Here is a 13,451-nt window from a genome sequence, read left to right on the forward strand (position 1 = left end):
TTTTTCCCATTTTTGACCCTAAAAACACAAAATTTCACAATTACTTTCCAAACCATTAGGTAGAGCTTAAAGAAACAAATAATTTAGTATATTGAAGCGTTATTATGCGCCAAAGGGTTACGGAGAAAATTAAAAAAAAATTGTAATTTTAAAATGCCCATGTTATTCTTATGGAGAATAAGTCAACTGTTGTAGTTTGCTTATTTATTAACATACTAGCTGTGTGCCCGTTCTATGCACAGGGATCTTATAGTAGTCAGTTGAAACCTTCTTATATTAAGAACAGCAGTTGGTTTGCATATTTTCAGATATGTTGGCAAAACTATTATATATTATATATACACCTTCGCAAATACAGTATCTAGTTGAAACCTTCTTATATTAAGAACAGCAGTTGGTTTGCATATTTTCAGATATGCTGGCAAAACTATTATATATACACCTTCGCAAATACAGTATCTGACAGTTTCAAGCCAAAACAAACGCTTCGCAATTAAATGTCATGTCACCCCATATAGTCCAGTCAAATGGTAGTTGAACGTTACAAAAAATAACTGTTACGAGTTTTTTTCTTAACTTTATGTATTTTGGGGCGCTGAATCCGAATCTGAAGAGATCCAACAAAAATTCCTTGTGCGTTTTGAGCTAAATGCAAAAAATATGAAAAATTTCGCACTTTTTTCAGTTTCTTGCTTATAACTTGGAAACTATACATTCTACTAAATTTTACCAAATGTGAAAATGAAAGATCATGAAATTTCCTACAAAATACATATGTATCATTCTTTATCAAACGCACAATTAGCCCGCTAGAGCTCGCTCCAAAAAGAGAAAATATCACATTTTTGTAAAAACACGTTTATTGCCAGATTTTTACATTTATTAGTGAAAGTATGCGTTTATTGAAGGTGGACTATGTAAGTAAATTAAGTTTAAATACTTTACATGTAAGCCCCAATTAGTGTACAACTAAAACATATCGAAACTTATTTCCGAACAAATAGATGCAAAGACGATAATTGGGACCCGATCCAAAAAGACAAAAATTTTACATTAATGTTTTTAACAACTTTTTTGCCATATTTTCACATGTATTATTAAAAGTACATCGTTTCCAATCATCTTCCCTTCTGTAACTTATTTCACTATCTATTTAACTTAATTCTAGCTTCAAAAAAACTACTCTTAAATAATTACTTTCACCAAAAACACCTAAAATTTATCATGAACGAAAGGACAAATATTCTGTGAAACATAACTTGCCATAGTTAGACATTTATTTTTACAACTATACAGTAGCCTATGGTTGGTCAACCTGTAAGTTGAATAAGAAAGCATTATCGTACACAGTTTTAACATAAACAGCTAATTATAAAATATTCTCTTTTTATTTTTTTACAAACATTGACGTGATATAAAACGCCAATTTCACTTGTGAGACGCCTTTACAATCCGTCGTCCCGATTAACTATGGTATGGCACCTTTATATACAAAACAATAGAGCAATTCCTCATGAGAAGTACTAAAATTGAGGGTAGATTTGGAATGTACCTATAATATTTCTGATAGCATGTCCCTTAGATGATTACAAATGCACACATCCATAATTCACATTACCAAAGAGATGGAAAGGTTTTGTGGTGTTCACTTCGAAAACTCTGAGCAGCATGTAGACAGTGTAGACAGCAGAGAATACTGAGTTCAGAGGGACGACACAGAATCCATCAAAATCTTGAAATGAGAATTCTTTTGTTGAATGATATTTATAATACTTAAATGTTCATTAATATGTGTCTCACATCACGTAACATTCCTTTTACATTATGAAACAATTATCCCAAAATGCGTATACCATATTCTAGCTGTTACCCACGAGCTTCACCCCGTTTTACATCATAAGCATTAATAAAACTATTGATTGGTTACTTTAAGCTAAAATAAACAAAAGAGAATACAGTAATACAAACAAATAATCACACCTAATTTTAATAAGGTACAATTGAAGAATAACAAACAAATAAGTAATTTAGGGATCGAAGACAAGAAAGCTCTCGTCATATTGTTAAAGTAATTTCCTAATATCCCTCCCTTGCCCGTCAGGGCTTGGGGATGCTTAAAGTGTAACAATCAGTGTTTAAAACAAAACTCACACGGCAGGGACACCTCAAGCGTCCTCCGACAGTTTTTTTTTTTTTTTTTTTTTTTTATATTGAAATCGTTCATTTATACAGTGAGCTATTTTCTTATTTGTTATTTTTCTCGATTCAATTCAATAATTTTGTATTCCAAACTGTTAACATAATTTCTGTCTTTGTACTGTTTTGTTTTAAATATTAAATTCAGCATAACCAGTGAACAACCAAATCAGTGTCTTTAATTTCAATTGTCCACCGATAACTTTAAACTCATTAAAATAATTTCATTAATAGCTACCCAGCTATCAGCGCACCAACCACAAGGAAAAGCAAGATATTACTGAACCGTATTGTACAGAAGAACACCAACCGCATTTGAGGGACTCTAAGCAGCGGTCTTCCACTGCAGTGGAAAAAGTCACTGAAAAAAATATTGTCTTTGCTCTTATTTGTTCTGAAATAAATTAGATATTTTTTAATTGTACACTAATTGGGGCTTACATGTAAAGTATTTAAACTTAATTTACTTACATAGTCCACCTTCAATAAACGCGTACTTTCAGTAATAAATGTGAAAATCTGGCAATAAACGTGTTTTTTACAAAAATGAGATATTTTTCTCTTTTTGGAGCGCACTCTAGCGAGCTAATTATGCGTTTGATAAAGAATGATACATATGTATTTTGTAGGAAATTTCATGATCTTTCATTTTCACATTTGGTAAAATTTAGTAGAATGTATAGTTTCCAAGTTATAAGCAAAAAACTGAAAAAACAGCGAAAATTTTCATATTTTTTGCGTCTAGCTCAAAACGCACAAGGAATTTTTGTTGGATCTGTTCAGATTCGGATTCAGCGCCCCAAAAAACATAAAGTTAAGGAAAAAACTCGTAACAGTTATTTTTTGTAACGTAAGGTAGATTTCCACGACGAATTGACTGGACTAATATGTTAGTCCATATGTTAAATCCAATGATTAAACTAAAAAAGCTTTATAGGCCTACTATGAGAAATAGATCTATGAGTCATAGCCCTAAGGTAGGCCTATAGTTGAAAGTTACTTTCCACAATGGTTAAAAGTATTTAAAGTACTACCTCAACCTCACCATTTAACACTTTATTCGGGTTGACATTTTCATTATCAAAGGTGCTCTAATTGTCCTTTTCGTGACACTAAGAAATAAGGACATTAATGCGTTACAAATAGACATACACACAAAAATACAGAACTTTATTAGGGAATTTGTTACGTTTTAAGCATAACAAAGTACATATAAAATTAATATTTGAAATCTTTGTCAATGTCATCAAATTTTATCATAACAATTTATATTTGCTTGGACCGAAGATGACGCGAAATGCTGTCGAAATGACTGCTTACTATGAAATGAAGTACTATAGACGATTTAGATTGGTAATTTATAATACAAATTACCAAAATAGGCCACAAACTATTAAAACATAAACAACGTAAATCGTAAACAATTCACAATGGTTTGCTAAACAAATGTTTTACTTAAATGAGTTATCATTTTCTTAGCATAAACTAACATTTTGAAATCCAGACAGAAAAAGCAAAACTTATACAGTTAAGACATCAATTAAACTGAATAGGACTGTATAAATAAGGTGCAATACCAACGATAACTAATTTGTAAATTACAGTGATGTGTTGGTAAGTAAAAATTATTCTTGCTGCTACCAATGGTTCTAAGGAAAAGAACCAGTACCAAAAACCAACGTTTACAGTTCGCAACTAAAGTCATTCGTCCAATTACATGCGTTAATCAAGTCCCAAGGTTATTGATTTCTTGATTTTGAATTTTCTCGTAAAAAGTTATCGGCAATCAAAGTTATTTCCCATTAATTGCTTTATTCGTAAACAACTTTTAATTTAGGCCTAAACTTATTGGTGTCAGTTTGAAAAAAAAAAACAACCTTATACAAACAACTTTTTGTTATTTAATAGATTACGTATTCTCTAAACAATGATTGGTATATCTATTAACATTAGAAAGAAATGTGACAAAAATCACTCAATGCTGGGTTTTTGGATGTTTGTAATTTTATTTCTTAAGTAGGGAGGCCGTGTATTCTAGGGAAAAGTACCGGTATCAAGGATCGTCGTCAAAAAGGTTGTTATGAATAATTGGGTAGGCGTAAGTACCCAAGAGATGGGCTATGGGCCTATTGGCTGTATGGTCAGCGATTGCATCACACGGTGAGTAGGAACAGAAAGTGACACATTGGAAAAGCGAGTTTAGCATCATCCATAAACCGTAATCCTCTGTTAATCACCCACTGCAGTTGTTTACTTTACGCTTTACACAACCGCCATTGAAGCGCCGTCAATGAGTGGAAACCTTGTTTGTAAGCTATTGGTGACGATCATTAATAAATTTAACTTTCCCAGCCCTATACAACACTGATTCAAGGTCTTCTTTCTGGTTATCTAACCTCAATAACAATTTTATACATAAAGAATATCTGGTTCCTGACCTGGATGACGCCTAGTTATTTAATTTCATTTACGGTTACACTATACAGGGTTATTACAAATGATGTTCACGATTTCATACATACATAAAATATAGTTTTATTTGTTATACAAAGAAATAAAATGGTTACAACTGTTGAAAAACTCAAAAAGTTTCGACACAGATACACAGAACTGTAAATGCTCGATACGGGAACCCCTTGTGGTACGACAGATGTCAATAATGTAGTCAAGCTCTTGCTAGACTTAGAAAAGTGTGTCTAGGTCTATTTAGCATTGGTAATCCGTTGCTGGATCTCAAGTATCCTATCTGATAATGGTGGTGTGTACGCCTTATCTTTGATGTATCCCCACAAGAAAAAAATACAGGGGGTGATGTCCGGAGATCTTGTAGGCCAGTTCAGGGGTGTGTCATTATTCGGACCACCGAGCTCATTCCATATCTCAGGCATCACATTGTTAAGTTCAGCCCTACTACAAGTAACATTCAAATGCAGCCATTTCTCTTAAATTTCAAGTGTCACTTGCCAATATAGTGGTTACTAGGAGGATCATCGTTAAACCTGGTTCTAAAGTGTCGTTGCACACTAATAACAGATTGGTTAATGTAATATTCCAACTGGTAAAAAGCTTTCCTGCCTTTAAATTCAGCCATTACACAACACTTACAACAATTGACTTGACAAACAGCTGATATGCACCCAAACCAATGTAAATGAAACTCTATGAGTTTTTCTTTCCAATGGTACCAACTAAAATAGTCTTGAAACAAATTAACCCATTAATATTTATAATCAAAATCAGGAACATCATTTGTAATAACCCTGTATTATTCCACTTGCGATTAATTAAATCCGTTACGTAAGAAAAACGTTTTTAATCTCACTTGGTTAGGATTTGCCTTCAAAATGTGATCGGAAATGGTTGTGGTATTTGTAAACAGCATTTGTAAACATATCAGTGACAGCTAGAAAAAATAATCTTGATCCGAACAGCTGTTCGTGATTAAAATTGGACGAAAACTTGACAAAAATCGCACAAAACTGTATTTTTGAACGTCCGTAATTTTATTTACAAAGTAGTGAGGCCATATTTTAATGGCTAAAGACACTCTCGCCAATCCAGTGACATTAAAATGACTTGGATCGTGATAGGTACTCTCGTTTTCCTGGAGAAGATTGCGTAAAATACCGTCTTGAGTGTTACAGACAGACAGAAATTTAGATGAGACTTGTTTCGGCTTCTTTAATGTATAAAATGTAAAAATAACCTAAAACTTTATGATTCTGAGCAATGTACAGACAAAACTCTAATTTTATTTATATAGATTTTGATCAAATTTGGAAAATACATTAATTTCTTACTAAACTACAGTACCTATTACCATTTTACATTAAAAAACACTTTTTTACCCTCCCTGTTACAGCAATAAAAAAAAAAGCGATAGAAAAACAATAAAAAAACTCAATAGGGCTTTACATTTGAAAATTTTGACTTACCTCCAAACTAACCCAAAAATGTATGAAAAATGTGTAAAAATTTACATACACTAAAAACTTTCTTTTTTGATCAGGCCACAGAAGTTGAATAAAATCAAGTAGCTAACAATTAATGTAAAGTTAATTTAATTTAAACAAGTTTAATTATGTAGTTTTATATAAAGTACGGTAAAATATAGAATTTAGTTCCATTTTATTTCCGATTGTAGCCTCGGTATTGAGTTGAATAACAACAATTGGTTTGAACACCTTCAGCGTAATCTAATGGTTGATTATTGCTGCAATAGTTTGACTTGTCTGGCAGTCATCTTAGGCGTTGAAGTATGTCGTATCAGAAGTACATAAACGGACACAAATAATAACCAACATTATAAGCACTGACAAGAAAACAGTAAAATGTAAAACAGTAAATCAAATTATTAAATGTCGGTAACAATGATATTGGGGTATGATGCGACAAAACTGGATTTGGATTGATGTAGAGTCAAGACTTTTCTATGTTTGTTTAGAAAATTACTCTCAAAATTTAGGAAATTGTTTAGGAAATTTCTCTAATTTGAAATCACGTAAATACTATTTAATGATTTTGTTTAGGGATTGGATTGGGCCAGATTACCACAGGTTACAGTTTACTAAGGTTCGAATAATCAAGCTTCTACATTATAAAATATTATACTAATACTGTATTACTCGTTTTAAATTTCTTGAATTGTCAAAAGACTTGACACTGTTAATCATTGCAAACCTGAATGATGGCACCGTCAGTTGACACCGGATTATAATCAAGTTGATTTGAGCTACAGTGTCACACTTTAGATAATGTTCCTTTGGTGTTGCATTACTGCAAACCAGTAGAAAGTAGAAAGGTATAAAATACACAACATGAATGCTGAGATATATTTTATTGAAACAATTTATAGGTAAAAGAAGTGTGAACACAGTTACGGACAATAATATAACAGATTTTCACTTTGTACTAACATCTAAAGGGGAAACTGTTACTATTTAGTCTTTAATGTTGTTATTTATTGTAGTTGGCTAACCAACAACTTAATATAAATTCAAAAAATTTGGTTGAAATTAAATGTATACATCTAAAAGTAATAAAATGATTATATTAATACAAAATAATCACACATTATTTGTACCTGTTTAAAGAGTAAACTAGTAAAGTAATACATTATTTTCTAATTGTAAAACTAAGACTTTTAAAGCACAAGAACAGTCAAAGATTACTGGTGAGTCAATTGTGCTACAAGTTATTGCTTAACTTTGAAAACACACTTTTTGGAGCTTTCAAATATTATCATTCTCCAAACCTGCAATAATTGCCTTCAGTAAATTAAGGCAAACTTATTGAAAAGTATACAAGAATATCTTAGGTTTGGATTAAATAAATTTTGTTTTAGATTGTAATGAAACTCGTCAATAAATGCAAAATGGAATGATCAAGTTAAGTATGAAATGAGTTGTTACAAATGCAATGAAGAATACTAGTACACTAACCTCTTTTTTAAGGAAATAAAGAACCACAGTTCACTAAACACAAATATTTACTATGTTCAAGGAGAGATCGTATCAAAATAAATTACAAGGAAAATGTGAGATCCTTGAGGTAAAATATGAATACTAAATATGTACAATGTTCAATGAAATTCAACTGAATATAATTTATCCATTGAATACTTATGCAGTTTAAATATTTACTTTATATCTTAAATTATTTCATAGTTTAAATTTTTAAATTTTAAACAAGTGAAGAAATGTAGGTTACATAATGAAGTAACATATGGTTACTTTAATCTCTGCTAAAGTAGTTAAAACCTTGAGACTTAATATACTACAAGAAATTACTTACCGACTTACAACAAAATCATGTAAATTATAAACCATTTACAATATGAACATAAATTTAAGAAGCCTCTGTTAAATCGCATTAACTTGATACACACATCAGGTTTCAGCAATAAACAAATTAAAATCACAAGTTAAAACAGCATAGCATTACAGAACGATTGTTTCCAATTAAAATACAAAGCATCTTGAACACAATGTTAGGTATTAGTATTCAATGCTACTAAGAAGAACACTGGGTGATATGTTAAGGCAAGTACTTTTGACAACAAGAAGCATCACAAACAATGTTTGTATATAATTTAAAAACACAGAAAGATTGAATATAAAATTAAAAATGCCTCTAGAGTTTTAGGATATTAAACATTATTTTAAAGTGTTCTGCAAAAAAAAAAAAAATTAAAACCAGTAAAATTTACAAGGTAATATTTTAAATATGACCAAACACTACCTCTGTGTTTGCTAACTCTAAATTGAAACAGTATAGCCTATCTAAATTATCCTACAAAGCCATGTATAGATAACTATGTGATTTTAATTTTTTAATGCCAAACCTGATATGGTCTACTGCACGAGGATGGGTAGGGTAGGCAGCCTGAACACTGAGTCATCTAGACAGAACTGATCCTGTTCCATGGGCTTCTTGAGCCAGCTGCCCAAGTTAGCTTTAGAGAATCCCACCATCAGCTGTTGTTTGGCCAGCTGCAATACACACAATATTTTATCAGTAAGATAGCCAGTAAAAACCTGGAAAAACCTGTATAGGTTTGAATTTTCTTCAAAATTATATAAACTAAGTTAATGAACAACCCTAAAAAAAATCCATGAATTTGAAGCTTAACAGGCGATACACCTGGCCCAAATACCATTTGTTTGTTTATATGGCAAGGTCATGTTTCAGTGCTTGTCTTTTGATGCAAATAACTTGTATAGCAAGGCCATGTCTCGGTGATTGTATCTTGATGCAAAGAATTTATATGGCTAGGTCATGTCTCAGTGTTTGTCTCTTAATGCAAATAACTTATATGGCAAGGCCATGACTCGGTGTTTGTATCTTGATGGCAAGGCCATGTCTCGGTGTTTGTATCTTGATGCATAAAATTTATATGGCAAGGCCATGTCTCAGTGTTTGTCTTTTGATGCAAACAACTTATATGGCAAGGCCATGTCTCAGTGTTTGTCTTTTGATGCAAATAACTTATATGGCAAGGCCATGTCTCAGTGTTTGCCTCTTGATGCAAATAACTTTTATGGCATGGCCATGTCTGAGTGTTTGTCTTTTGATGCAAATAACTTATATGGCAAGGACATGACTCGGTGTTGGTATCTTGATGGCAAGGCCATGTCTCGGTGTTTGTTTCTTGATGCAAAGAATTTATATGGCAAGGCCATGTCTCAGTGTTTGTCTTTTGATGCAAACAACTTATATGGCCAGGCCATGTCTCAGTGTTTGTCTCTTGATGCAAAAAACTTATGTGGCAAGGCCATGTCTCAGTGTTTGCGTCTTGATGCAAATAAGTTTTAAGGCAAGGCCATGTCTGAGTGTTTGTCTTTTGATGCAAATAACTCATACGGCAAGGCCATGTTTTAGTGTTTGTCTCTTAATACAAATAACTTATATGGCACGGTCATGTCTCAGTGTTTGTCTTTTGATGCAAATAACTGATATGGCCAGGCCATGTCTCAGTGTTTGTCTCTTGATGGAAATAACTTATATAGCAAGGCCATGACTCAGTGTTTGCCTCTTGATGCAAATAAGTTTTATGGCAAGGCCATGTCTGAGTGTTTGTCTCTTGATACAAATAAGAATAAGAATAAGAATAAGAATATCTTTATTGTCGTTAAATACAAAAGTACAAATAACTTATATGGCAAGGCCATGACTCGGTTTTGTATCTTAATGCAAAGAATTTATATGGCACGGTCATGTCTCAGTGTTTGTCTTTTGATGCAAATAACTGATATGGCAAGGCCATGACTCAGTGTTTGCCTCTTGATGCAAATAAGTTTTATGGCAAGGCCATGTCTGAGTGTTTGTCTTTTGATGCAAATAACTATTATGGCAAGGATATGTCTCAGTGTTTGTCTCTTGATACAAATAACTTATATGGCAAGCCAATGACTCGGTTTTGTATCTTAATGCAAAGTATTTATATGGCAAGGTCATGTCTCAGTGTTTGTCATTTGATGCATACAACTTGTATGGCAAGGCCATGTCTCGGTGTTTGTATCTTGATGCAAAGAATTTATACGGCAAGGTCATGTCTCAGTGTCTGTCTCTTGATGCAAATTACTTATATGGCAAGGCCAGGTCTCGGTTTTGTATCTTGATGCAAATAACTTATATGGCAAGGCCATGACTCGGTTTTGTATCTTAATGCAAAGAATTAATATGGCAAGGCCATGTCTCAGTGTTTGCCTCTTGATGCAAATAACATATGGCAAGGCCATATCTCAGTATTTGCCTCTTGATGCAAATAACTTATATGGCAAGGCCATGTGTCAGTGTTTGTCTCTTGATGCGAATAACTTATATGGCAAGGCCATGTCTAAGTGTTTGTTCTTTGATGCAAATAACATATATGGCAAGGCCATGTCTCAGTGTTTGTCTTTTGATGCAAAGAATTTATATGGCAAGGCCATGTCTCAGTGTTTGTCTTTTGATGCAAATAACTTATATGGCAAGGCTATGTCTCGGTGTTTGTCTTTTGATGCAAATAACTGATATGGCAAGGCCATGTCTCAGTGTTTGTCTCTTGATGCAAATAACTTATATGGCAAGGGCATGTATCTTTCTGAACCACACCTCTAGTTTTTAGTTTTGTACCTGGATGATTAGGTAAAGGCCTATAATCTCGTCTCGAAAATATCCCGTTAGTATTTAAATCCCGCCCAATGATTCAAGATAAAAAAAAACTTGAAAAAATCTCGAAGTTTTGGGAACTGTCCATCAGTACAAAATACCCTGTGTCTGTGTACAAGAAGATTATCTGTGTACATACAGGGTGAATAACAAGTCAAGCCTGCCCCATCTAATATTTTTCTAAGTTAGAACACAGTATACTTCTTGTACACAGACACAGGGTATTTTACCTGTAGAACTTCACATACCCGGCTATCAGTACTGAGGACCTGGAATGAATTTAAGGAAGAGATTAACAAGAGGTGATCCAGGCATAAATAAATTGGATGCTGCATACCACTATATAGCATACTCAAGATCAAACTATAGTAAATATACACAGATACCCTTTTGGTGGTCGTGCAAACTTAGCACAAAGTTTCATTTTATGATTTTGAAAAGTTTTAGTGTCCCCTAAAAATGAGGGATTATGGGCACAACTGGAGATTACTCTATATATAAGGTATATTAACCTTTAAATATTACCAATTTAATTTTAAACAGTATGATTTAAATTGGCATTCTGGTAATAACGTTTTTTTTTATCAACCCGCCCTTATGACAGTGTGTGTCTGGATCCGGATCCGGTACCGACATTTTCTTGGATCCGCCTATCACTAGTAGTAACTAGACCAAAGTTTCGACTATTCCCTTACAGCCAACCTGAAAATCGGTGTTAAAAGGCACTAAACAGCGTAACATTTCATTTTGTGTTTTGCCTTTTGTATTACTTCACAAATACTATACAAGAGGTTAAATTACCTTATTTTCATCCAAGTAATCATGTAGTTCTCTATAAGGCGCATGCTACATGTTTTGTAAGACTTATGATTACCTCCTTCGGGTGATACGATTTTACGTCCAGCTTGACAATGATGCCATAGACGTCTACAGGATTACATGGATGAAAATAAGGTAACTAAACCCCTTGTATATTATTAGCGTCTTATCTTATCTCGTCTAAAAGGGGCAGGCCCAGACCATAAAGCACTTCATCCGAAAAGTCTAATTATTGCACATCCCAGACAGTCATTTCATTGATAGACCTTACAAATTCAGGCATCCGAGGAAACCCTGTAGTCTTCCAATTAGATCCTCCTCGGGAAGGTATCTACCTCTTACCAAATGCCAAGAGTTATCCTTCTAGCGTCAGAGAGCTTATCACAATAATAGCGCAGGTGATTGGCTGTCCCCTCTGACCTACCGCAGTGCATACAGATCGGTTCACCATCAAATAAGCCCATCCGTTGTAAATGTTTCCTGAATTGCCAGTGGCCAGTTATCAGTTGCACCGTTAATTTAATTAAATTCTTCGCCTGTCTAGTCTCAAGAGGTCAGAGATCAGATCAGAGGCAACCAGTTTCGAAGGCCTAAACAGAGTAAGCTTGCTAACCCTAAGAAGGAGAGTATCAAACCAGCGTTTTCGGTACTTTTCATTGGCCCATGACACAATAAAGGAGGATATTATTAGCGTAAGATTTACTTAAATCCATATTATTGATGGGTGTCTGAAGAGGTGAGGGTGATTTGTAATTATTACTGTAATTTGATGTAAATCAAACATGGAGAGTACTTAAAAGACAGCAATTAGTGTAAGAGTAACTTCAGAGAAAAATATGAACAATCGTTGACAACGACAACAGAGCTATCTCTAAAAACAGGTCTTTGTTAATGGGTACATTCTCTTTTTCTTGCTGTTCAGAGAACTTTTTAAAACCACTACAGTAAAACCACACCAACTCGACACCCGGTATATCAACAGTCTGTGTATCTCGACACTCAACAGCTGACAGGGCGCACGTCTAGCTGGCTTTGTCTTACTAGTGCGTTTGACTTTTCAATATGTAAAGATACTCATGAAAGTAGTAAATTTATATGTAAAAATTAGTTTGTCTTGTATTCATTTATTAAAACCATTTAAAAATTACAATTGTTCTGGATAACTTGACAACCTCTGTCTGGGTCCAGAAATTGTTGAGTTGATGAGGTTTTACTGTATACAGAATATAATGTAAAAATCCATTGGCAACATCCATGGTATTATCTCGTGATCACGGCTAAATTTGTGATGATTTAGCATGGTTTTAGCTGACAGCAAAGTCCAAATGGTAGCAGCAAAGTCTGTGATGGTTTACCAAGATTACAACAACATACATGAATACCCAGCGATCATGTCAACACCTATGATCATCTTTTGTGGTAACAGCAATAACTGTAATGATTATCCTGCATTTGAGGTGACATTCGTGATAGTATCTTGTGGTCGCGGCAACATGTGTAATGATTTACCATGGCAACAATAACTATATATCCAGTGATTACCTCTGCACCTGGTATCATTTTCCGTAATTAGAGCAATAACCTGAGATGTAATCAAGGCAACTTCTTGAATATTTAAGGCATTCAAGGCAAAAATGTTGACAATTTCTTACAAATGCTGTGACATTTACATTCAGGGCAACATCGTGATCACGGGAAGTGATCACGATTTTTTCCTTGAGATAACAAGGCAAAATGGCAATTATTGGTAATTTTATGGCAATTTAAAATCTGAAATTTCCTGA

General features: G+C 33.6%; 1 protein-coding gene across 3 annotated transcripts in view; it reads right to left on the reverse strand.

Annotated features, from left to right (window-relative positions):
• Positions 1-7,016: 7,016 nt before the first annotated feature.
• Positions 7,017-13,451, reverse strand: part of LOC128985299 (double-stranded RNA-specific editase Adar) — a 76,487-nt gene continuing 70,052 nt past the window's right edge. For all 3 annotated transcript variants that reach the window (XM_054404700.1, XM_054404706.1, XM_054404693.1), the window contains one exon: positions 7,017-8,687. In XM_054404700.1, coding sequence (XP_054260675.1) covers positions 8,550-8,687 — 138 coding nt within the window. In that variant the 3' untranslated portion in view covers positions 7,017-8,549. The remainder of the gene's footprint in view (positions 8,688-13,451) is intronic.

This window comes from Macrosteles quadrilineatus, unplaced genomic scaffold, assembly GCF_028750875.1.
Source record: "Macrosteles quadrilineatus isolate MER2022 unplaced genomic scaffold, UCM_ALF_1.0 Scaffold_1__1_contigs__length_201487025, whole genome shotgun sequence".
NCBI classification, from domain to species: domain Eukaryota; kingdom Metazoa; phylum Arthropoda; class Insecta; order Hemiptera; family Cicadellidae; genus Macrosteles; species Macrosteles quadrilineatus.